The sequence below is a fragment of the Epinephelus fuscoguttatus genome, linkage group LG12 (assembly GCF_011397635.1).
Source record: "Epinephelus fuscoguttatus linkage group LG12, E.fuscoguttatus.final_Chr_v1".
In the NCBI taxonomy this organism is placed as follows: Eukaryota; Metazoa; Chordata; class Actinopteri; order Perciformes; family Serranidae; genus Epinephelus; species Epinephelus fuscoguttatus.
Window position 1 is genome coordinate 42,442,100 of NC_064763.1, and position 27,586 is coordinate 42,469,685.

The 27,586-nt window shown below is 41.2% G+C and overlaps 2 protein-coding genes across 2 annotated transcripts; both read left to right on the top strand.

Moving 5' to 3' along the window:
- The first annotated feature begins 3,283 nt into the window (after positions 1 to 3,283).
- im:7136398 (schwannomin-interacting protein 1) lies at positions 3,284 to 16,221 on the top strand. Its single transcript, XM_049592721.1, has 7 exons — positions 3,284 to 3,765; positions 5,891 to 6,102; positions 7,307 to 7,416; positions 8,070 to 8,151; positions 8,905 to 9,018; positions 9,111 to 9,228; positions 11,022 to 16,221. The coding sequence occupies exons 2-7, from the start codon at positions 5,899 to 5,901 to the stop codon at positions 11,114 to 11,116; spliced, it is 723 nt and encodes a 240-aa protein (XP_049448678.1). The 5' UTR covers positions 3,284 to 3,765; positions 5,891 to 5,898; the 3' UTR covers positions 11,117 to 16,221.
- Positions 12,966 to 25,226, top strand: LOC125898757 (P2Y purinoceptor 3). The gene is made up of 5 exons (XM_049592695.1): positions 12,966 to 13,019; positions 18,630 to 18,778; positions 19,369 to 19,503; positions 21,739 to 22,403; positions 24,307 to 25,226. The coding sequence occupies exons 4-5, from the start codon at positions 21,952 to 21,954 to the stop codon at positions 25,214 to 25,216; spliced, it is 1,362 nt and encodes a 453-aa protein (XP_049448652.1). The 5' UTR covers positions 12,966 to 13,019; positions 18,630 to 18,778; positions 19,369 to 19,503; positions 21,739 to 21,951; the 3' UTR covers positions 25,217 to 25,226.
- The last annotated feature ends 2,360 nt before the right edge of the window (positions 25,227 to 27,586 follow it).

Consider the following 27,586-nt stretch of genomic DNA (forward strand, 5'->3'; position numbering starts at 1 on the left):
CTTTAACCCCTTCACTGCCGCCCAGACAGACCAGATTCCACAGAACAAGAGAGCAGACCAGAGACCTGAACCACCGTCAGACACAAACAAACAAAGAAACAAACAAGGAGATATGACTCTTAAAAACATATTTGATTTCCAGAAAGGCTTTTGTTGATATATTTAAACAGTGAACAGAGGGAACACGGTGAAGCTTTAAAAAGCCACGCTGCCCTGTTTGTGTTTCCACAATGAAAAACACACTGTGACCAGAGTTGGAATGTAACTAAGTACATTTACTCAAGTACTGTACACAAGTACAATATTGTTATTCATACTTTATTAGACTCCACTAACACCATCTGGTAATCTTTTATTCAACATCTGGAAAAGATAACAGTGTGATGTGATTTGGATCCTTCACATTTGTTTTGGGTGCTTTATCTTTTTTTTTCTTCTCATTTTCAGATGTTCTAAAAGAGAACGCTGTCTGGATCAGTTTTGTAAATGTACTATTCATTCTGTAACCGCTTATCCCCTTGAGGGTCGCGGGGGGGTGGAGCCTATCCCAGCTGACACTGGGTGAGAGGCAGAGTTCACCCTGGACAGGTCACCAGACTATCACAGGGCTGACACATAGAGACAGACAACCATTCACACTCACATTCACACCTACGGACAATTTAGAGTCACCAATTAACCTGCATGTCTTTGGACTGTGGGAGGAAGCTGGAGCACCTGGAGGAAACCCACGCTGACACAGGGAGAACATGTCAGAGCACCTGGAGGAAACCCACGCTGACACAGGGAGAACATGTCAGAGCACCTGGAGGAAACCCACGCTGACACAGGGAGAACATGTGGGAGCACCTGGAGGAAACCCACGCTGACACGGGGAGAACATGTGGGAGCACCTGGAGGAAACCCACGCTGACACAGGGAGAACATGTGGGAGCACCTGGAGGAAACCCTCGCTGACACAGGGAGAACATGTCAGAGCACCTGGAGGAAACCCACGCTGACACGGGGAGAACATGTCAGAGCACCTGGAGGAAACCCACGCTGACACGGGGAGAACATGTCAGAGCACCTGGAGGAAAGCCACGCTGACACAGGGAGAACATGTCAGAGCACCTGGAGGAAACCCACACTGACACAGGGAGAACATGCCAGGGCACCTGGAGGAAACCCACGCTGACACGGGGAGAACACGTGGGAGCACCTGGAGGAAACCCACGCTGACACGGGGAGAACATGTGGGAGCACCTGGAAGAAACCCACTCTGACACGGGGAGAACATGTGGGAGCACCTGGAGGAAACCCACGCTGACACGGGGAGAACATGTCAGAGCACCTGGAGGAAACCCACACTGACACAGGGAGAACATGTCAGAGCACCTGGAGGAAACCCACACTGACACAGGGAGAACATGTCAGAGCACCTGGAGAAAACCCACGCTGAAACGGGAAGAACATGTGGGAGCACCTGGAGGAAACCCACGCTGTCACGGGGAGAACATGTCAGAGCACCTGGAGGAAACCCACGCTGACACGGGGAGAACATGTGGGAGCACCTGGAGGAAACCAACGCTGACACGGGGAGAACTTGTGGGAGCACCTGGAGGAAACCCACGCTGACACGGGGAGAACATGTGGGAGCACTTGGAGGAAACCCACGCTGACACGGGGAGAACATGTGGGAGCACCTGGAGGAAATCCACACTGACACAGGGAGAACATGTCAGAGCACCTGGAGGAAACTCACGCTGACACGGGGAGAACACGTCAGAGCACCTGGAGGAAACCCACGCTGACACAGGGAGAACATGTCAGAGCACCTGGAGGAAACCCACGCTGACACAGGGAGAACAGGTCAGAGCACCTGGAGGAAACCCACGCTGACACAAGGAGAACATGTCAGAGCACCTGGAGTAAACCCACGCTGACACGGGGAGAACATGTCAGAGCACTTGGAGGAAACCCACGCCGACACGGGGAGAACATGTCAGAGCACTTGGAGGAAACCCACACTGACACGGGGAGAACATGTGGGAGCACCTGGAGGAAACCCACGCTGACACGGGGAGAACATGTCAGAGCACCTGGAGGAAACCCACACTGACACAGGGAGAACATGTCAGAGCACCTGGAGGAAACCCACGCTTACACAGGGAGAACATGTGGGAGCACCTGGAGGAAACCCACGCTGACACGGGGAGAACATGTCAGAGCACCTGGAGGAAACCCACGCTGACACGGGGAGAACATGTGGGAGCACCTGGAGGAAACCAACGCTGACACGGGGAGAACTTGTGGGAGCACCTGGAGGAAACCCACGCTGACACGGGGAGAACATGTGGGAGCACTTGGAGGAAACCCACGCTGACACGGGGAGAACATGTGGGAGCACCTGGAGGAAATCCACACTGACACAGGGAGAACATGTCAGAGCACCTGGAGGAAACTCACGCTGACACGGGGAGAACACGTCAGAGCACCTGGAGGAAACCCACGCTGACACAGGGAGAACATGTCAGAGCACCTGGAGGAAACCCACGCTGACACAGGGAGAACAGGTCAGAGCACCTGGAGGAAACCCACGCTGACACAAGGAGAACATGTCAGAGCACCTGGAGGAAACCCACGCTGACACGGGGAGAACATGTCAGAGCACCTGGAGGAAACCCACGCTGACACGGGGAGAACATGTCAGAGCACTTGGAGGAAACCCACGCTGACACGGGGAGAACATGTCAGAGCACTTGGAGGAAACCCACACTGACACAGGGAGAACATGCAAACTCCACACAGAAGGGCTCCCTCCTGGGATTGAACCAGGACCCCTCTTGTTGTGAGGTGACAGTGCAAACCACTGCACCACTGTACGCTGTAAATGCACCAATTATCTCTATATTGCATTTCTATATTTACCAATAATTTCTTTTTTGTGTATATTTACTGTAGAAATATACAGAACTTTGTACTGTTGAACAGTGACTTCATGAACAGTTATCTTTTTTTTAACGGTGCAATAATTGGTGCAGTTATTCAGCTGTGAAATATTCTTCAATATATGACTTAATTCTCACCAACACCTCCTGAATTAATATATTTATTCAACATATAATGGACATAACTGAACATATTTCTTATGTTTTTTCTTGTTTTTATTCTGATGTATATACAGCAGTGAACATATCACACAATAGATATTTTATATTTGGGAGAACATGTAAACGCTATATATCAGTTTCCCATCTATCATATATTCCTACAGCCTGGGGGGGGGGCATGGTCTCCTGACGTCAGTGTGTACGGCCCTGGATCTGGCCTCTTATTTCTTTCCTTATGCTTCCATTTTTTTTTTTGGTGGCGGGAAAGACGACATGTTGTCACCTTCATGTCGCCACACTGTGCTGTCACAGTTTGTACAAACGGTCCGGTACACACGGTACAGCCAGGGTAACTCCCGCCGGCCGCGGGCTCCGGTGTCTCGGTGCTGCCTTCACCGTTCAAACCCTCCGTTACTCGGCCGAGGTTAAAGTGGGAAGAGCGGAAGGAGGAGGGAGGAGGAGGAGGAAGAGGAAGATCCTGCCTTCCGTCAGACGGAGTTCAGACACTTTGAGGAAACTTTGTTTTACCAACCTTTCTGTGATGTTTGTGTAAAAAGCTCCGCAGCCTCGCGCCGCGGTCAGGACACACAGCGAGGCCGGCGGGCTGCAGCAAACGGCGGGGTGACATGTCGGAGGGATCCGGGGCTCCGGGGCCGTCTGGATGTGACTGAAGGTGGGTGAAACCCTCCGAGAGTCCCGCTGCTGGTAAACAACTGCGGGCAGACACACGGAGCTCCAACCGGACACTTTAAATAACTTTAACCGAGATGATTTAGTTAAAGCTGAAAACAGGACAAATTAAAGTTAATTAACATGAAGCTGTGAAGAGAAGACACATAACACACATCTGACAGTTTATTTAAATATGATTTAAACGTCATCATCATCATCATCTGTGTCCACTAACATGTAAAACATATTGTTTTATGATGGTATTTCATAAAGTCTCATGATTATGTGTGTGTGTGTGTGTGTGTGTGTGTGTGTGTGTGTGTGTGTGGGCCTGAATAGTCTGGATAAATGTGTTTGTCATGTTTAACCTGAAACTATCTGCACCACACATCAACCTGTTATTAAATATTGTTAATACTAACAGTTAACATCATAACACTGTTCATAAAGGATCAACGTCAAAGTAAAGATTAAGGACAATTAAATGAGAAATTAATGTGTTTTAGTTTGTGGTGTAACTTAAATTCTTAAATTAAAGTACATACACTCATCGACCACTTTATTAGGTACACCTGTTCAACAGCTTATCAATGTAAACAGCCAATCACATGGCAGCAGCTCATTAACATTTAGTCATGTAGACATGATGAAGACGAGCTGCTGAAGTTCAAACGCAGCATCAGAATGATGAAGAAAGGTGATTGAAGTGACTTTGAACGTGGCATGGTTGTTGGTGCCAGACGGGCTGGTCTGAGTATTTACTGGGATGTTCAGCACAACCATCTCTAGGGTTTACAGAGGATGGTCCCAAAAAGAGAAAATATCCAGTGAGCCAAAATGCCTTGTTGATGCCAGAGGTCAGAGGAGAATGGCCAGACTGGTTCAAGATGATAGAAAGGCAACAGGAAGTCAAATAAGCACTGGTTCCAACCAAGGTGTGCAGAAGAGCATCTCTGAAGCAACAACACCTTGTCCAACCTTGAAGCAGATGGGCTACAGCAGCAGAAGACCACACCAGGTGCCACTCCTGTCAGCTAACAACAGGAAACTGAGGCTACAATTCACACGGGTTTTCTCACCAAAACTGGACAATAGAAGATTGGAAAAACCACATTCAGATGGAAGCATGGATCCATCCTGCCTTGTATCAACGCTTCAGGCTGCTGCTGCTGCTGCTGTGGTGGTGTAATGGTGTGGGGGAGATTTTCTTAGTACCAACTGAGCATGGTTTAAACACCACAGCCTACCTGAGTATTGTTGCTGAGCGTGTCCATCCCTTTATGACCACAGTGTACCCATCTTCTGATGGCTACTTCCAGCAGGATAACGCACCATGTCACAAAGCTCACATCATCTCAAACATGACAATGAGTTCACTGTACTCCAATGGCCTCCACAGTCACCAGATCTCAGTCCAATAGAGCACCTTTGGGATGTGCTGGAACGGGAGATTCTCATCATGGATCAACTGTGTGATGTCATCATGTCAATATGGACCAACATCTCTGAGGAATGTTTCAGCACCTTGTTGAGTCTGTGACACCAAGAATTAAACAGGAGGTCCAACCTGGTACCAGCAAGGTGTACCTAATAAAGTGGCCTCTGAGTGTATATTGATTATCCCTTTGATGGGATGGTGTGCACAGAGAACTCATATTATTGATCATTAATCGATTAGTCACATTTGAGACTTTGGAATTGTTTTATTGCAGTTTTTTTTTTGCAACACATCAAGTATCAATTTTTTATTATATGAATTATTAATACTGCAAATATAAATAAAACCTTTAGTAGCTACTAGATAATAATGTCAGCGAGAGATGAACAGACTGAAATTTTTATTTCATCAGATATATCGTTAGATATATCGTTATATTTATAGAAATAAAACTTATTGTGGAATCATCTAAACTTGTATATATATATATATATATATAAAGAGTGCAAACAAACTAAATTAACCTTTTCTATAAAGTTTGACCTCAACATGTCAGAAGATCAGATTAGATCATCCCGTATTCATCCCACAGCGAGGACATTTGCCTTAAAAAATATTATTATGTTGTTGTAGTTTGATTTCAGTATATTTAGGAGCGTTTTTCTTCCTGTGAATTTTTTGTGTGCAGACAGGAGGATGGAGGAAGAGAAAGAGACGTCCGAGGAGAAGGAGGAGGAGGAGGAGGAAGAAGAAGAGCTTCATCATCATCATCACATCGCAGCAGCAGCGGCAGCGTCCTCCGTGGACTACCAGGGCCTTCCCATCATGCACTGGGAGGACCTGAGCCAGCGGATAGCAGAGCTGGAGAAACAGGAGCAGGAGAGGAGGGAGAGGTCAAAGGTCAGCCACCAAGACAAGCGTCTCTGTTATGTAGCTGTCAGTGGGACTACACTTCCCATGATGCCTGGTGTCCTCCTCTGTGTGTGCAGTGTGCTGGATGTTTGAGCCTCAGACAATAACTGAGTCTGCGTCTGATGACATTCCTCGCAGGGTGACGTCACGTTTGTCCAAACAGTTTATAATTCACGCCGAGGAGCCGCAGCTAAACTGAGAAAACCACGGCGACGTTACAGACACGCCCACGGCTGCAGAGCTGCTGTAATCATAACGTTTCAGCTTCCTGTTGGTTCCAGTCGACAGACTCAGATCTGATTATAATTCAGATCCAGCTGCGCTTCACAACACAATTATTATTAATTACAGTTTTATTTACAGATGGAAACATTGGCTTTGTTTCCTTTTATTAATAATTTAATGTTTTTCCTATTTGTCCTACTGTTTTCTATTTTTACTACTTTTTCAAAAAAGATTTCCTAAAGTTTTTTTCTACATTGTTTTTAATTTTTCCCTTTTGCTTTTTCTTTTTTCCTGTTTTTTATTTTTCCCATAGTTTTTCTTATTTTTTCCTACTTTTTTCTTTATTCATATTTTTGAACATTTTCCTATTTTTCAGTTTTTCCTGCTGTTTTTTTTCTTCTATTTTTGTTATTTTTTTATTTTTCTATTTTTTCCCTACTTTTTCTTTATTAGTAGTTTTGGAAAAAATTCTGTTAAGTTTTTTAAAGTGTTTCCTCCTTTTTTCTTATTCTTTTATTTTTCCTACTTTCTTTTTATTTTCCTACTGTTTTTCTAAATCTTCCTCTTTCATTTTTCCTATATTTTGTTTTTTTTTTCATTTTTTTTGCATTGTTTTTTTTACATTTTTCTTTTTCACATTTTTTTTTAAATGTTTCTAATGTGTTTTATTTTTACTGCCTTTTTTCAATTTTTCATTTTATGTTTTTTTCAGTTGTATCTTTATGTGTTATGGATAATAATTTAACCAAATTAACAAAACCTCAGCTGACAGTATTGATTGTGATGGTTCAAGTGAATCAGGACAAATTAGAATAAAAGGATAAATACTCTTCATATTTTATTTGAAACATTTTATTTCCACAGAAGTCGTCAGAAAACTGTCATGAAACCAGATTAGTAGATAATTACTGTGTGGGAGTAATATGTGTGTGTGTGTGTGTGTGTGTGTGTGTGTGTGTTCCTGCAGAGGGGGACGGGGCTGAGGATGGAGGACGGTCGGGGGGGAGTGTGGAGAGACGTGTGGGAGGAAGAGGACGAAGACTTCAGGAGGTGTCGAGTCTCCGTCGTCACGTCACGGTAACACAGAGCGGCACAGTCTGAAGCTTTTCAAATGTTCAGTTTTTAATTTGTGGTTCTTCTGTGTGATCTGAAGTTAAATGAGACCGTCAAGGTTCAGTTTTTATTGAAATGGACAGAAAAAGTTATGTCTGATATTCTGATAACAGTTTAATGTTAGTGTTTGTAGCGTTAAAACGAGCTCCGCTGACGTTTGACAGTTCAAAACTGTGCGGGAAAAATAAACAACAGTTTCAGGTCAGAGTGTAAATATGTGTAAATATTCTTCGAGGCATCAGGATACTTTCCTCAAAGACTTTGTCTCAATGCAGAAAAGTCAATAATCATGAATTTACAGCCTGGTGTGATGAACCCACTGTTTGTTCCTCACAGCTGAACCAATCAGATCGTGAAACAAAACGGACGTAAACGTACACCGTGTTTACGTTCTGACTCTCTACGGTTGTATCAATGAAAGATAACGGGGGTACATTCATCCGTTCATTCATTAAAAACAAATACTCTGTTTTAAAGTGTTCACATCAGGACACATTGATAGTTAAGCTCATCACAGCCGTCTGGTCGGAGTCATGAGGAGCAGAGAAACTGTCAGTACTCACAGAGCTTCAGCGTCGTCCTGTCGGAGCTTCAGGATGTTTATTATCTGTTTACAGATTTCACAACCACAGAAACCTGCAGCTGTGCTTCATCAACAACAGCGACAGCGAAGACGACGACGAAGGAGCCAACAAAAAGGTCACTGTCTGTTTCCTAACACAAATACACTCATTAATACAGAGTCCCTGAAGTCCTGACAGGTTATTTATCTTGACCTTTGATCTTTGACTGCCAAAATCTAATCAGTTCATCACTGAGTCCAAAACCCCGTCTCCTCCAAACCCTTTCAGTCCAGTCCCTTTGGAACCAGCAGTAAGCCTTCAGACATGGTACCTAGACCCTCGGTGTGTTCAGACAGTCCTCTTAAATGTGGGCGGGGTTGTTGTCACTCACTGCTCCGTCCAACACTCGCTGTATTTCCTCATCAGCGGTGACACAGATGGAAGTCTGCACCTGGTTTATCGTCCACAGAGCGAGGCTGCACGCCCACATTTTCACAACAAAATAGAACAGGCTGCAGTGAGAGTCTCTCTCCATGGGATATTTCAAAATAGCAGCTTTGTGCATTTAGTCCTTCTCAGGCAAGCTCAGGGGTTTAGTGTTGCTGTAGCCCACAGGAAGTGAGGATTAGAATATATGACCTTCACATAATCCGCTCCAAATGAATCTATATAAACACTTGAAGATCCACTCATTACTAAAGTTTATGACCAGTGAACTTCACTACAAGCTGATTGGCTGTTGAAACAGGCGCCAGTTCACACCGCTGACACTTTTCTCTGTAACATATAAAACGGTTTCATCTCGTCGTGAATCTTTGGTCTGAACTGGACTTTATAAACAACAGAACAAAAACACTCTTTCAGTCCACTGACCTTACATCTCCATCAGGTTTCCATGGGAACGGGGCACAACGGTTGCCATGCCACCGGGCTGAAACAGGAAGTGGCCACGGCTCTGAGGACACTGCGAGACAAACTGCTGGCTGAACAGAGAGAGAAGGAGGTGAAAGAGATTTAAGAAAGAGAAGAAGAAATGTTATTAACATCGACAGAGTGGACTGACTCTGTGTGTGTGTGTGTGTGTGTGTGTTGCAGCGTCTGGCCGGCAGCAGCTGTGTCACTGAGAGGAAACATCTGGAGCACTGGGAGCTGCAGGAGCGTTCAGTGCAGCAGCTCAACAGCCTGAAAGCATCACTGCAACAGGAAGTCCACGGTACACACACACACACACACACACACACACACACACACACACACACAGAGTCAAAAGAACACGTCACTTAACATACACACACGTTTTCAGTATCAGTGTTTCTGTTGTTTCAGCAGTTTGAACTGATTCTAATGGAAACACAGTCAAAGCTTCGGACTGCCACTTTCATTATTTTAAATTTGTTTCCTCTGAGGACTACAGTACCCATGAGCCTCTGCTGTCACAGGTGTCACACATTAAACACACATTAACACATATTAAACTAAACACACATTAAATACAATAAACACACATTAACACACACTGAACACACACATTAAACACTTTAAACACACATTAAACACACATTTACCACACATTAAAAACACTAAACACACATTAAATACAATAAACACACATTAAACACTTTAAACACACATTTATCACACATTAAAAACACCAAACACACATTAAATACAATAAACACACATTAAACACTTTAAACACACATTAAACACACATTTACCACACATTAAAAACACTAAACACACATTAAATACAATAAACACACATTAACACACACTGAACACACACATTAACACACATTAAACACACTAAACACACATTAAACACACATTGAACACACAAAGTGAATCAAAGCTTTGTTTCCACTGAGGGAAATGGTTTCAGCTTACAGAGACAGACAGGAGGTCTGCGTCACTGTATCGTGGTGTTACATTTCTGGGGAGGTGCACGTCAGGCTACAGCTCTAGAAAGTGTTGCTAGAGAAGTTGTGAGTGAGTGAGGGGGCGGAGCTGTGAGAGAGGCGAGAGTCACACTGATATGCGTCCTGTAACACATCTTGACCCTGTATCGATACAAACAGTGTCTAAAGTTAAATCTAGCTTGAGAACATACTGATATATCACATAGTTGTTATATCACCCAGCCCTAGCTCAGACAGCTACTTTCAGCAGGTCAGATAGTGATTTTCAGGTGGATGATGATGACGAGGAGGAAGATGTGGACCGCACACAGAGATGAAGGACAGCTCCGCCCCTTCAGCTGCGGTGCCAAACCCAGGACACAGGGAGAGACAGTGGTGACAGATAAATATCTCCAGTGGAGAGAAGCAGAAGAAGACATGAACAAACAGATGGGACTCAGTGTGTCTCAGAGGTTTCTGTGCGGTACGATTTTTTTCAGATTATGGATTAATAAAAAAAAAAAATTCATCTGAAAGAAACTGACTCAGTGTGCGGAGGCCTCTAAGATTCACAACGAGATTTCAGAAGCGGTGAAAATAGATATCTGATATAGGTTTTAATTTGGGCTCAACAGCGCCCCCTAAAGGTTTTCAAAGTAAAAGCCCCCACCTTTTACTTTCACGTAGAGCAACAAAATTTGGTATGCAAATGTACCACGCTAAGACGTAAAAAAAGTCTCTTGGAGCCATACCCGAAGGTGCAAGGGCCTGTTCCTCTCTGCGTGCAGCTTTAGTTATGAATATGACCATCTGAAGTTCAGGGCTTGTTTGTTTTTTTTTTTAATCTCACCGTCACTCTCCTCATTTATAGTTTAAGAAACTCTAGAAAAAAGCCTAAAAAGCTGAAAGGAAGTACAGAGAGTTGTTCTGGATCGTCCTTCTCTGATATTTGACATAATGTTGATGCAGCCTTCATCGCCACCTACTGGTGACACCTGCATTTGGCGTCGTCCTTTGTGTTTTCGAGAGGATGGAGACATTTTGTAAAACACAGGTAATGTGGACAAAAAATATCAGTTTCAAAAATACGCGTTTGCTTTTGTTGCAGCCCTGAGCTCGGAGCTGGTGGCCCACCTGTTGGTACGAGACCAGCTGAGGACGAAGCAGGACGCCATGCTGCTGGATGTCCAGGACCTGACCTAACACCGTGACCACAGACTTGGGCATTGTGGGACCAAGCTGGACCGCTCGTCTACGTCAGCCCAGGTGTCACTAACTTCAACTTAACGTCCGCTGAGCTGCTACTTTATTTAAATCTCCAGCGTAGAGGACAATACGACTGGATGGTCAGGTTCAAAGGAAACTGAATCACCTGGAAACCTTAAAGGTGGTACAGCGTCGCTTTGAGGTCGAATTGACAGACTTCAGACTAACAGACAGGAAGTGATATCATTACACGTCCAAAGGAAAACACGAGTTGGTACACAGCAGCAGGTCTATATGTAACGACGAGCAGGTGCAATCTCGAAAGTCACAGTTTGAACTCAACAAAAGATCAAAGATTCCAGTGGATCAAAGCCAAATCCAAATCTCCAATCAGCTGCAGGCTGGTGAGGACAAACCAGCCAGGGCGACAAGGCCTGTAAAACATTTGGAGGAAAGACAAACACACGCCAGCTCCTGGATTCTGTCGTAATTTCTCCAAAACTTTTGATCCATGTCGTGGTTTTTGGACGACCCATCGATAAACTCAGGATCTGTTTTCAAATTTGGGTCCAGTTTCAGTCGTGTTGTTCCTGGAAACGTCCTGCCTGATGACACCAGGATACACAAGAAAGTTAAGCTAAAGATGAGGGGTAGTAGACAGGGTTTTCATGCATGGACTAGCAGATGACATTTTCTCGCCCACGAATAGGAAGCAGATAATGGATGGATGGTTTTATAATGCTAACAAACAAAGAGGGAGTAACATAATTCAAAGATGTGACGGGCTGATATAACGTGTTACAGGTTAAAAAACAATCACTGAACGACTATCTTAAGTTTTTAAAGATGGTGGTGCGATCGAATCGTGAATCATAAGGCCCTGGAAACCTTTTTCCTCCATCAGCTTCTTGCTATAAACAACACCATCACCATGGGTGCAGATCTGATGACAAGTTTGGGGGGGGACACAATCAGTTGTGATTTTTTTTTAATTGCACGTGTGCAAATCATGCCCACAGAGCGCTTGAGATTACCAGCATATTTCACAATTTCATAGAGGCTCATCATCATCACCAAGTCATTCAAAAAGCACTACAAAGAGAATCATGTGCTTACCTTTACTGTTTATTTCTCTTAAACAGCCAGTAGTACATGGAACCAGCCATCACCCTCCTTTTCACTGCTTCGCTGTTAGTTAATGCTACTTCTAGTTTCAGGGTCTCAGGCATGTTATGTCCACTCAAGTTCTCATCTCTCGCTTCTCACAGATTCCCATTTCTCCTCATCATCTTCCCTTCCTCCCAGTATATAGGACTACTGTATACATTTGTTCAATTTCAATCATTTAAGCTATTTAGAACTGGGGGGGACAATTTGTGTTTTTCAGAATTTGGGGGGGACATGTCCCCCCCATCCCCCCCGGGATCTGCACCCATGACCATCACGGACATATTTCCTGCTGCAGTTTGTTGATATAATATTCGATAAACCGAAATATAACAACTCATTTGACCGATAATTGACATATCCACTTTTTCCCCGCCTAATTTTAGTGATCATCAAGTCTCCTCTGTAGTGGAATTAATATCATATTATACATGTATACTCTTATGGTGATGGTCCAGCAGCAGATGGAGACATGAAACACCGTTCAGTGTCTGTAATATTCATTCTTTGTGCTAAGTAAGAAACAGCATGTTGGCTGATACCGATAATGTGCCGATATTATCGTACATCCCTACAGAAATTACCTCAATATTCCGTCCTGTGTGCTGCAGTCGGCTCCCGAGGATGGACGGCCTGGGAAGCGGGCAGCTTGCTGGTGGATTTAAGAAGCGGAGGATGAAGTTGTTGGAGGGTAAAACTACAAACGATGAACATTTTGGCTCGTCAGGGGTTGGTAAGCTAACGACTATCAGAACTATCAGAACTGAGCCTCTTGCACTCCACGCCAATATCGACTGATACCGATGGCGTGCCGATATTATTGTGCAGCCCTTACGTATATATATATATATATATATATATATATATATATATATATATATATATATATATCTATGTGTGTAGAGAGAGAGAGAGTGACGGAAGAAAAATTAAGATGTCAAAGCAGGTTTTCAGGGATTTAAGATGGAGACTGTTCTGACGGCCCAAAATTCAGAAACCTCATTGAGACCGAGGACCCATTTCTCAAACAGCCTCTTATCCCAGAAACAAATCCCCATCTTTACGTAGTCTCATTTCTTCGTACATGTACGCTGCCTGCAGTTAGACAAGCTAATTACCATAAAACATTTTTTTAGCATTGTATGTTTCTGTAAAACATGAATACATTACGTTTGTCAACAGCACCGTGGTTAATGAGTGGTTATGTTTAGGCACAAAAACCACCTGGTTATCTTTAGGAAAAGGTCATGTTTTGACTTAAAATACCCACGTTAGGTGGCACAAAAGTTGCTGGAAAAGCAGGGATGAGTCGGTGGAAAACAAACGGGATTGTTTGCTCAAACGCTGCTGAGAAACTGAAACCAACTGTTTATTTTCGGAGAAACTGAACTGGATATTTGGTTTTGTTACAATGGACTGACTGGAGAAATGCGCTTTTGGTCCAGCGGAACATTTTATAAACTAATGGGGTAGTAAAAATGATACAGCATAGTATCACAATATTTTGCGTGGTAATATCGTATCATCACACAGTGCCAAGTATCAGTTTTGTCATTCTATAAATTATTAACATTACAAATAGAAATTAAACTTTAGGTATCCTACTCGAGTACAATATAATCAATTGCTTCATTAGTCCACTAGATACATTTTGCTGCAAATATAATGTCTGAAGTGAGATGAAGTTTTCTTTTGGAGACATAATTTACAGTTAAAAAAAGGTAATAAAACACAATGTATTCTATCTTAATACTCAGCATATCGCAACATATTTAAAATCACAATAATATTGTACGATGACTTCAGTATGGTGACAATATCGTATTGTGGAGTGTGATTCACACCTCTATAAAGGGTCGTCAGAACTATGGGCTGTTGGAACAATATCATGGCACCTTTAACCCTCTGAAACCTGACTCAACATCAGTTTTCTCGTGCTGCGTTCAGATGCTTTTCACAAGCTGTTTAACCCCTTGAAACCCGAAATTGGTTTTAATTTCTCCAGGAAACATGGGGAAAAAGGCAATGAGAAACCTGGCAAGAAATATCCATCAAAATGCAAGAAATTACTAAAAGGTTACAAGAAAATGACCTGAAAATTAGTTTAGAAAAGGGAAGGATAATGAGAAAATTATTTACTTATTTTCAGGTAATTTTCTTGTTTGTTTGTTTTTTTGTTAGTTTTTTCGCTAATTTTGGGGCCATTTCTTGTGGTGCTGCTTGTTGCCTTCACCCCATGTTTTAAAGACAAATCAAAACAGTTTGCTCAGATTTTAAAGGGTTGAAATACACTTCAGAAACAATCCTGGTAAAGAAAAAAGGAGGAAATCTCCATCAGGTATGAAACAGAAAACTTCAGACATGTGGAAACAGGATGTGGAGTTTAGGATGAAAAAGCCTTCTTGAGCTACATGTTGGTGATGTAGAAAATGTTGGGAGATCTTTATGAGGGTCTGATAATTGCTCTTTAGTTTTTAGTTAAATAAGTTTGTTTTAAAAATCATTTTTATTGAATTTGAATGTAGGAGACAAATATATTGTGAAGTTCGTGAAAATACGATTTGTTTCTCAGGAAGGACGACCGGCAGCAGGTTTATTTGTGGAATTCGAACCAGTCGAGCACTTTGACGGCTCTCAGATTGGGAGGTCCAAATGACTAAACAAAAACATTCTGGCAATCAACTTTTATGCAAAGCTCATATTCATAAATCATCCAGATGTAACTTGTTTTGACTTTAAGCCTCAACATCTGTGTTGTGTTTGTGAGACAGAGGAAGGATTTGGCTTCTTGGACTGGTGACGTAAAAACATACGTTTATATTCAAATGATTCTAACTTATCTTATTTAAGTTTTATTGTGTTTATAACTTTTGCCTGTTATTACGAGGGAACATTACGCTCATACAGCATGTGTAGCAAGACAAGCTCAACTTAACTCATATATTGTATCCTGTTATTTTTATGTAAAAAACAAAAACAAACAAAAGGGGAATTTCACCAACATTTGTTTTGCTGAAAGAATTTCAAGGGCAGAAATTAGATGGACATTTATTTTGAATTTTGATGTATGTCGTTACTCAGACACTCCTCTGTAACATTAAAAAAAAAAAAAAAAACAATATAAAGGAAATAGTTTATGTTTGATAAGAGATGCAGGAACATGGCCGTCCTTCAGTGTTTAAAGCAATTTATGTCACCAAGATGCCTTTTTAAGATTATTTTACAATTTATAACAGATTAATATTACCTTAATGCATAAGACAAGATTTTTATTATTTTAATTTTGGTAGCATGCCTCTCTAACTGACGCTAAACACTTCAGGTACAGTCGGAGATTATTATTGTTTACGCATAAGAAATAAAAGGGAAAAACCCACTTAATATAGCTGAGTATATGTGACGGTGCCTTGTTTTAATTTTTGTTCTTTTAACCTGATGTTTACGTCTACACATAAACATCATGATATTTTTATTTTTCTATTTTTTAAGTTTTATTCTGACTGCAGTAATTTACTTTTGGTTTAAGCACCAGCCAATAAGAACGATAAGTTTTAAAACATCCTCTAGTGCCTTACAAAACATTATATTTTGATACTGATTCTTAATAAAGAGCTGAATGTCATATTCATGGAAGGCAGTGTACTGTCAATGACGTGTCTTTTTAATTCGTATATATATATAAATGTATTTAAAGTCACACTGAAATGACGTTTTGAGAGTGTCGAAGTAACGATGTGATGGAGAATTCAAAAGAATTGTAAGAGTAATATTTTGTGCTTCTCATGGTCCTGGAAAATATGAACTGATTGTTTTTCATTTCATTGTGACTTTAAGAATATTTAGAAATGTATTTAAAAATGTAAATAAAATTAATTACATTTTTTAAAATGTAAAACAATAATTCTGAAATATATTTTGATGGTCTGTAACAGTTATACTTTGGTGTCTCATTTATTGCATCAGTGTTTTGTGTTCTTAATCAGAAAACAAATGAAGCTATAAAGTTTGAATGTACATCATCTGCATCACTGTCCATGTGCCTGTTTTTTGTTTGAACATATTTATTTGGCTGTGATTTTAATGTACTGGTCACAGTCGGCACTGCAGGTCATGTGACACACACTTTTCTAAAAACACTAGTTGTCTTTTAGCCCATTTTCTTAATAATAAATAATATCAATACATTTATTTATGTAGCATGTTTCAAAACAAATTTTACAAAGTGCTTCACAAAATAAAAATGATAAATAAAGCAAAAAATAAAAACAGTTCAGATCACTATCTAGTTAATTAGTAATAAACAAGGTGATAGAACATAAATGAATGCACTGACGTACTACTGACGTTAGTATTTATGACGTTAGCTAATGTGCATTTAGCAAGTTAAGCTAGTTTACAGAGTACAGCGGTTATTGAGAAAACATGTTAATTCAAAGATTATTTTCTGGTTTAACTCTGCAAAATGATATTGTAAAATAATGGTAAAATAATGGGAGTCTTTGTGTTTGGTGTTTCATTTTAAGTCCCAACAACATTAACTACTGTTAATAAAATGTATTTTATCAGCAAGAAAAAAATAAATAAAAAATCCGTAGTCCAAAATCATGATTTTTTTGTCAAAATATTTTACAATGTGTACAACATATGACTGTACCCTTAAAAGTAGTTTATAAGTAAGGGATAAAAAGTAAGAACACCAGTTGTAGCAAGCGGCAGCTCAACTGTTGATTAATATAAAAGCCAAGTTTGTTTTGCAAAAAGCCTTTGATTGCCTTAAAGCTTTTGTGAGTGCTAAGCTAATGCTAAAGCTAGCTTCTTTGGTGTAGCGACACGACAAAGCAGTTTGTGTTACTTTTGGTGACGGCCTGTCAGGCTGGCTAGACTTGACAATATTCAAACGTTTGTTAGCTCAGTGAGCTAACCTGTTAGCTGCTATTCTTTCTTGTCAGCTGTTTTCTAATGTTTTCAGGGTTTTCTTTTGAGAAAATTGTGGTAAAGATTAGTCGTTAAAACTTGCAGGGAAACAGGTGGGTTTGGATAGAAGCATCCAGGTTAGCTAACTTAACTTACTAGATAAGGAAACTCTCCTCTTTGCAACAAAATTTGAGACGTAGGCGTCGATCCAGGAGCCTGGGTAACGGCCTTTACACACCAGGGACAAAAACAAATAATGAAAATAGATATTTGTCTACGATATTTTGCGTTTAAACCCTTCACACATGGACCAACATGAATGTCGGTGTTCTGTGCATTCCATTGAAAATTAATGATTTGCACCGTCACACAACCGTCAAACGACTGTGTGTAACAGAAATGACTGATGTAACACCATCACTCATGCTGCAAGTCAGTATTCCCAACTTCCAATCTAGATGTTTCCCAGTGCTTTTGCTCAGAAAAAACGTGGACACAGATAAACAGAGATCTGTGTGGGTACGTGAGACCCTAAAAAAGAGGCTGGATCATGGGGAGTACCACCAGTTGGTCCAGGAGCTTCTCCTCCATCATGGACGTTTACAGGCAGATTTTAGGATGACTCAGGGGCAGTTTGACAACCTGCTGTCTATCATCAGGCCGTATAGCTCTGGGTATCCAGCAACCGCTACCACCAGTTTCTCCTCCATTGTTTACCAACTGTAAACTTGTTGTTGTGAACACCACAGAAGGCCCGCCTCTCAAATCATCTGATTGGACAATGGGGAAAAAGCAACGCAAAAACAGCGAGCAAAGAGTTTCATTCTCATTAAAGACTTTTACAAAAAACGCCTCCAGCTGCTGAAACACTTCCTGTGTGATGAGGGCCTAAAGATGAGACAACTCTGTCCGCACATCCTGCGATTATACCTTTTATACAGAACGGCAAGGCGACATAACGGCGCAACATTCCCGCCTAAAACTGGTGGTGTAAAAAACTTCTGACAACAAAGTATCTTTACTCCTCTTTTTTTAGGCGACTCGCCATCTTGTGATGACAAGTTCAACTGCGTCATTTCCTAATTTATGTTCGTCATCTTGTTTATTTGTCGCTGTGTTGTATAACTAAATGGATCAGCTGATCGATACCTGCTGTGTGTTTTTAAGTGATTTATTTGCGTAATAAGACTGTTGGTTTGATCAATTCACAACATGAAGGGGACATGTTTTTTTTTAATGTTTAATAAATGTCAGAGTGATGTGACGTCCCCACCCGGCTTTATTTATTCATACCTGTGCTACCTGCGCGCTGTTTGACCTCCAATTGTGTTGCAGTGTTTGATTACACTTACACACCATCACATGTTCAAACACACAGCTCTCTGACTGTGTGTTCACTGTCACACTGTATTTACCGTATGAATCACAGTGATGATGATGATGGTGGTGATGATGAAGGGCTGGAGCTGGAGGAGGAGGAGGAGGGGCTGATGTGTTTACTGGATTCACTTTGCTTTCCAATTAAAGCCTCAGATAACGAGAAGCAGCGAGAGCAGGACGAAGCTTCATCAGAGGAAGGTGAGTGATTTATTACTTTCACAGAAACAGCTTCATTTTGCTTTTTGTGTCGGTGATCAGAGCAGTTACTGATCACTGCTCACGCTGTAATACTGATTTAAAAAACAAAATAGTACTACACATAATATTTGTTCATCTTGCTCTGATGATATATTTAAGATTTTTTAATGCAATATTTTCAGAAAATAAACTTTTTTTTGGTTTCTTGTTTAAAATGAGTTTCATATTAGCAACGTTAAAAGAGTGTAATTATTTTGCAAAAACTGATGTGCATTTATTGGTTATTTGGTGGGCGTCAGGACAGCTAACACAGTTAATGATCGGGACGTACGCACGCTGCAGCAAAACTAACGCACACACATTTTAATTAAATCGCGTTAATTTGAGAAACATTGAGCAGCTGTGAGATTTAAATATAAATGATCTTTGTATTTTTAATTACTTTATCCTCAGTTGCCATAAAGAGCCAGTGTGTCCTATTAAAAGCCAGCAGCTCGCAGCGCCTCCTCCTCCTCCTCCTCCTCTGCAGTCCTGTATTGGGTTTCATTCCTGCAGTTCTGACTGAATGAACGCTGATCAATTATTTACAGAGAAGCTGAAGGTCAGGCGAGAAACCCCGAGAGACCCTTCGGCCCCGAAACAGACACTTCTCAGCCACAACTCCACCAAAGACACGGGACAGGACGAGACGGAGGGGACGCTCAGGACGAGGAGGACAGCTGGAGGTACGTCTGATCCACTTCACACTGATGAATCCAGATCGAGTCTTTACAGTTTAAATGCTTCAAACTGGTTTAAGTGGACTGATTTTCATGTTGCGTTCAGGTGTAAGCAACCAATGAGGCACAGATCCAGCAGTGATGCGTTTATGTCTGTTTTTTAACGTGTGAAAGTAGAAGAGCTGAGATAAACTCAATCAACAGAAAATCAACAGTTATTATAATAATGGAGTCGTTGTGTTTCTGGCTGTTTATTAGAATCAACTCCATTTAAAATCTGACAAAATGAACTTAAAAAAATCTAGTGAACTGATTGTCTTGAAAAACTAAATGTAAGTCTTATGTTTACTTTAATGGCTGTGTGGGGTTTTCTTTTAATTTAGTTATACTTACATCTTTTTGTGAAGTTGTTGCAACTTAAAAATGTCTTGTTCTTTTAGAGTAAATTAAGTTGGTCTGACTTAACGGAACAGTTGTGTTTACTCAGCAGAATTAATCAAACCAATTGCCTTGGGTGCCGTAACCCTCAATCGCTGGAATTACAGGAATTAGAGGCCTGTCCCAAATATGGGCCTGTTGATTTCAGTGATTTAAGCAAATAATAGCCCAGGCTACTAATTGAAGTTTTACGGTATTCAAGCTTAGTCTTTCTCTCTGTATTAAGATTTCAACATGGCTCCAGTTTTATTTCAGAGAGAATTTAATAGAGCAACTCTATTAAATTCTCGATCCTCTTTCTTCCTGTCTTGTGTGCGGTACGTAGCCACATTATATGTGTTTTTTTCTTTACACGTTTGTACTTTTGCCACAGTACCAGCACCTTGACTTCAGCTGTGCATGGGCATTTTTCTATTTTTAAATTCTTAAACATGTTAACAAAACAGAACTCTGAAGAAACAATTCATGGAGTCAGTGAACAGCGCTTACAAATAAATAAGTTTGTAAGCATAAAAAAAATATGCTTGTTACATGAACCTGTTTTAGTCCGTGACAACTTATTTCAAGAAGTTGGTCAAAAGCAAAAAAAAAAACGTTTTTGACATTTTGAGTAGGATGGAATTAAATTAGTTAGAATATAATTTCAAGGGCAAAGTGAATCATGTTGGAAGTACTGAACTAATTGAGTTTGTCAGATTATAAAAGACTCACTCAATCACGCCAGAGTTGATACATGCAAACTGTTACCTTCATTTTTTATAGTGGACCCAGAGGACTAAACCCGAAATTCATCACATGCAAGTTTAGTTGCTAACGCTAAGAAAGAACAAATTAATTTCATTTGTCAGTTTTACATCGCAACAACTTAAAAAAAAATTGCAACTTAATTTGAAGTAAACTTAACAAGTAGATATAAAGTCAACATAACAAGACTAATAGTTAAATTTAATTTTTCACTATTATCTAATTTTTTTTTAACCCGTCAAATTCTAGGGTGCGCTCAAATTATTTTCCCAGTGAAGTTACCTGCAAATAATTTAATTTAAGCAAATTAAATTCTGTCCATTGATCGTTAAATTGACTTGCGTTTCCTGCTATCCATATAATAATCTAAAGTTTTTAAGGGTGCACACAACCTTTAAAAAATACATAATTTGGGCGTTTGCTTTGTAGTTCTTGATTAATTAATTAATTGATTTGATTAATTAAACAAAAAAACAAAAAACAAAAAAAAAGTTCCTGTAGTTCCCTTGTTTCGGCCAACCAGCAGTCTAAAACCTGTGTGTAAAATATTTTTCATTTTTCTAAATACAATGCCAAATATATGTATATATATATATATATATATATATATATATATATGTATTTAAAAAAAAAAAAAACAACAACTCATATTTATTATTAGCTAATGATCAGTAATCACAGCGTCCAGCAGTTTCAGTTGGAGGTTCATTAATATAAGTTTGTCACATTAATAGTATGTATGATACGTTCACTGACACTGTGTTGGAGTCACGGTTCTGTTCAGGCCACTTGTTAAAGCCATGAATATATTTGACCCTGTCCTTCCAAAACATGGGCTTGAATTTAAACCCTGAACCAAACACTTCAACAGCCGGAGGAGACCACCAACCTGCCGCACAGAGAGGCGACATGAATAAAAAGGTTTCCGGAACGCTTCGTTAATGATTGAGGGGCTAATTGAGTGAAACATAGTCTACATCAGCAAAACGCCGGCGGTACATTGTGAACGAGCTTTTCCAAACTAATGACTGTGTGTTTTCTTTCCCCTCTTTGTCACAGAAACTCCTTCCACATACCGGAGACATGGGTCAGACCCTGCCGTACGCAGACAGAGGTTAGACGGATCAAGAGACCGATCAATCGATCAGAGGAAGGACAAATGAAGGAAACCTCAGGGAGTGAGAAGACTTGAAACCGGTGAAGGAGCTGAGATGACGCCAGAGGAACCTGAACTGATCCAGCTCTGCCAAAAATAACCTTCAGGGGTTCATCATGGGACTGAGCCAAGTCTCCAGCGTCACTCCAGACATCGGTTTGGTGGCGGCGAGCAACACTTCCGGCACCTCATCCCTCCCTCAGTCGTCCTGCAGCATTGATGAATCCTACAAGTACGTCTTCCTGCCCGTCTGCTACTCCCTGACCTTCCTCTTCAGCCTCACCCTCAACTCAGTGGTGCTGCTGCGCTCTTGCCGCCATCACAGCGGCTGCTGCGGAGGCGGTGGTAGCAGTGGCAGTGGGCGACGCTGGAACACCTCGCTGATCTACATGGTGAACCTAGCCACCACTGATCTGATGTACGGCCTGTCGCTGCCCTTCCTGGTGGCGAGCTACGTGCTGAGGGACCGCTGGGTGTTCGGGGACTTCATGTGCCGCCTCGTTCGCTTCCTCTTTTACTTCAACCTCTATTGCTCCATCTTCTTCCTCACCTGCATCTCTGTTCACAGGTAAGACGCCCCAGAAACCAGTTACCACAGATGCTGTTAGCTGGTTCTTCTGATGACATCACTGCTTTCACCTCTAAGTAGGGGTTTTCCGAACGTTCCATTTGGCTAAAATGTCACCTCGTTTGCACAAAGCAGAGAGTTCAGGTGCTTGGACATCACCAAAACCTAACAACTCTCACACAGTGTAGTGTGACATATACCCAACTTACGAACTTCACCTGTTACCTTCCTGTCAGCTCTACAGTAACGTTAGCAACGACCTTAATGATAAAACTGCTTTTTCATCCTGAAGTTACTAACTTAACTTTTCACACTTAGCTTTGATTGTAAATAGTATTTACCAACAGTTTTTGTATGAAGCATTTATAGTTTATGAAGAGGACGGTCAGCTCCACGGAGCTTTACTGCTCGCTGTTACAAGATGGTGTTCATCAGTCACTTTAATATTTTTTGCAGCTCTTCAAAGCACAAAGTGTAAAAAAGGGCCACAGCAACCTAACGTTAATAAGGCTAATGTGAGTGCTACGCTGAGTGACTAACAGTAGCTAGTTACCTTTCAAGACATCGAGGTGATAATTAAACTGATCAAAACCATTATATGTACAAAACAAACGTTAAATACTGTTGAGAATATGGACAAGGCTAACTGCGAAATGTTTTCAGGTTTGTTTTAGTAGTTTTGATCAGTTTCTTAATCACCTCGGTGTCTTAAAATGTTACTAACGTTAGTCAATCAGTGTAGCACTAACGTTAGCCTTAATTTAAGAGCTAACGTTAGGTTTCTATGGCTGTTTTCTACACTCGGAACTTTGAAGAGCTGCAAAAAAAATTACTGACAAACACCGTCTTGTAACAGCGAGCAGTAAAGCTCTGTAGAGCTAACGGTCATCTTCATAAACTCGGTGCTTTCCCTCATCTTAGTAACTAGCTAGGCTAGCTGACTGGTCAACCTCGCTATTTAAGGACTGATATGATTATGAAATTTATCAGTAACACTACACACAAACATTAACGGTAAATACAATATGTACAAAGCTAGTTCTGTGAAAAATGTCATCTTCCTGCAGTGTGACGTTTATCAGTTTTCCAAACTTAGTGTCTGTTTACTTCCTGTCACCTAGACAGTAAGGTTACATTTGCCCTCCGACCTCAGTGAAAAGGCCTACTGTGTCTTTTTTCAGATTCATTTACTTAAAGATTAAACATGAATGTCTTTGTTGTTGTTTGATAACCACCAATAAATGAAATATTGTTTTGTGGGGGCAAATAAAAATGTACTTAAGGCAAGTAGACATTTGACCCGGGCAAGTGAAAAAACAATAAGGTTGAACCCCAAATGGCCTGTAACTAATGTACCTACCACTAGATGAGGATCTTCTGACCCCTGGAACTTCTGAGATCATCACAGTGTCTCTGAGAATGGCTACTCATATCTTTTCCTTGTATCGTTAATTTTTGACGGCTCCTCACGTTTGGCATTTGAACTTTGACTTGCTTATGGGAAAGCAACATGCTACCGAGGCTAATGTAGCAAGCTAGCGGATTCTCCTGACCTTTGAGCCGGTAAATGTTTGGAAAAGGGCCAAGTTAGCTTATGGGTTTGACCTCTGAGACGAGAGAGACGGGTTGAAGTTACAGACCTTTCTACAAACTCAATCATATTGATGTTCTTGTGGTTTGTACTCGTCCATGTGTTAGACTTTTCTGAGTTCAAAATAATTTAAAAAACCCTCAGCTGAGTCTGTTCATGTCCTCAGGTGTTGAGACTTTTTAAAATTGTACCTAGAGCGCTTGCGGTTGCATTTTTGATGTATGAAAGGCGCTATATAAATAAAGTTTGATTGATTGATAGAATGAGATTAAAACTACGGATTTAGACTCACCTGTGGCTGTCCGTCCACAGGTACCTGGGGATCTGCCATCCGATGAGGACCATCACCCTTGAGAGCAAGCGGGTGGTGAAGGGCACCTGTGCATTGGTGTGGGTGGTGGTCTTCATCCTCACCTGCCCCATCTTTAGATTCGCCCAGACAGGATACCTCACACGAGGAGTCGGTGGTGTTGTGGGACCTGAAGGGGAGAGGGAAGGCGGGAACAGCACTGGACCTCAGGACGAGGGGGGATACTTGAACTGCTGGGATGACGCCATCGATAAGGAGTTTGCTGACTATGTCCCGTACGGCATCGTTCTTCATCTGCTGGGCTTCTTTGTGCCCTTCGTCATCATCGCCTGGTGCTACTCTCAGGTGGTCAGGACGATATTTCAGACCCTGCGTTCTCCTCCCAGTTCGATAGAGGGTGGGGAGGATGGTCCAGTAGGAGACGGGGCGTCAGAAGGAGTTAGAGAGCGGGAGAGAACCTCGGTCTCCATCTCTGGATCGCAGTACTCACACTACATCCGGCGGCGACGGAAATCCATCAAAACAATTGTAACCATCACATTGCTGTTTGCGCTCTGCTTCTTGCCATTTCACGTGACGCGGACTTTGTTCCTGCTCATGCGGCGGGGACAGCTCGGTGGCTGCGAAGTCATGAAGACCGTGTCCATCTGCTACAAGGTCACCCGGCCGCTGGCCTCCTGCAACGCCTGGCTCAATGCCCTCCTCTACTTCCTGACAGGGGACAAGGGTGCTCCATGCTGCTGGCCGGCAGAACACACCGTCCGCCGAGACCACCGGAGCGGCTCCCTCTGGTGGCCGCTGAAGATTCTAAAAAAAGAGGGCATTGGAGAGGAAGACCAGGAGGCGGCTGAGAAGATCGAAAGGGTGGTCCACATGGAAAATGAGTCCAAGTCTTCACGGGTCATCTTCTAGACAGTGTCAGTGCTGGTTTCTCTATAAAAGACTTCAAACAGTGTGTGTAGCAGTTAAACAGAGAACTGTTCAGTAGCGCTCGGTATTGTTTGGAATTTTCTGATACTAGTGTTCTAAAATGCAATACCTGGGTTTGAATACTTCTCAAGTTTCCATCTAAATTTAGAGCAAATTTTAAACAAATTTTCAGATAATCAGCAAAACAAAATGGAAATGAATCCTGGAGTGTGTCTCACATCACATACTTTTGTTAGTACACTTCAGTGTAGTGCACTATATACACTATGCACTGCTTGCGTGGTGCACTAATTTCAACATGGCGGTGTTGTCTGAAATCACCCACTGCCATTTTGCTCTAACCAGAAGTGACGATGGCTTCTTTTTTTTTTTTTTTAAATAAAAAGATAAAAATTTAACCGCCTCTCCTGCTTTGTCGTCTTCTTTTTAAACAGTGGAGCATTACCACCAACATTTGACCGCTATCTCCGCCCACACCTAAACCAAACTCACGCCACATCGTCAGTGCTGATTAAAATGCACCGCCATAGCTAGGAGCAAGTTAGCTCTGGTGAATGCTAACATTAGCACTTGCATGGTTGTTGGTGGTACCAAACCATTACAGACCCAACAAACATTACTGACGGCTTCAGTCTTCGACAACAGTTTTGGTAATTAAACACGAAAAACACCTAAAACATGTATAGCTTCAACTACGTCACATAGTTGGCGACTGTTGATGGTGAGAAGTGTCCGTCATTCCAAACTCAACTTTTGGACCGTGTTGAGTGCGTCAGTAGTACACTGTATTTTCCCGTACTATGCAGTGTGAACACACTGAGCGCACTGGTGCACTCACAATATTAAGTGTTTATTACAGAAGTATGTGATCTGAGACACACTGCTGGTTTCCATCCACTCATTGGCTGATGGAGATAAACAGCTGGTGGAGCAATTCTGCAGTCGGTGCCATTAAACCACTGCAGAAGAAGAAGGGGAGCTCACACAATGGAAATTCATGTGGAAGAAAACCTGATGGAAATATGACATTTCTGTTAGTTTCACATGTTAACGTGAGGAAGATTACAGCCTCCTCATCGACCCACTTACATCTGATGACTTACATGTCGAACTTTTTTTTTGCAATCCTTAAACTATTTATCAAACCCAGGCATCTCCAGATATTTAAAAGTGACATTTGAGCCTGATAGAGCAGGCAAACTTTATTTAATTAACTGCCCTCACGTTACAAATCATGTCGTCAAATCACTAAATAACTCAAAGGTTTTTGTTTTCTTGATTTAATTCAGAATACTAAATTGTGCCCTTGATTGAATTAATTTCCTTAAATTAGTTATGATCACTTTCCTCTGCTCTCGGTATGGACCATAGTTTTATTTAAATTTTTTTAGATACGTGGATATTCTTGTGGTTTTGGCTGTTAGACGTACACCATGTCCCAGATCCATACTGCACTCATTCTAAGCAGGTTCTAAGCACATAATACATATAAAACATGGATAAATTAAGTATACTTTGGACACTATGCAAAAAAATTACAGTCGATGAGTGTCCCGTCTGTGGACACTGATGTCTCACAATGCATTCAAAAAAATAAAATATAAGATAGATCTATACTGCAACGTTTTTTCATGATTTTTTAAGACATGCTATACTAAGACGTTTTTCCATGATTCTTGGCAACAATCTTAGAGTTATTTAGCAGCTGTGTCTGTATTTCCATATATTGCAATGAGTGTAAGTATGCACAAAATGCATCTCTTTACAGAAGGATAAAAACGGCAAAGTAAAAAGTGGATTTTGAGTGTCCAGTCTTGTAGAAAAGGCACATGGAACAGTACAGAGACAAAAACAGGATTAATAATATATTGTGAAGAACAACTTTCAGGTTTGTCACTAGTTTTATGAAATATTTTGTTAAAACACGTCACTATAAATAAACTCTCTATGTTACACAGCTAGCATGATATCAATGTTAGCTAGCTAAACACAAAGTAAAACTTTTCACATAGAAAAACAGAATAAATATTAAAAAATAAAAATAAATAGAGCTGTATTACATTCACTAATCTGGCTCAGTGTGTACGGTCTGTCCAAAATCTGCCACAAAAGCTCAATTTTGTTTTAACGCACTTGAGACAAATTACAGATGGTACTCTGAAAAAACGGAAGGAGGAGTTTTGCAAACACATCAGAGATCACAAAGGTTTTCAGAGGGATGAATGGACCTCTGGAATAACGTTATGTGTATTAAGGGTTATCATGTCCACCTCATCAGAAACTGGGGAGGGATTAAGAGGAAGATTGGATTTCTCTGCAACGCTCACTTTTTAGCACATTAGCTAACATTAG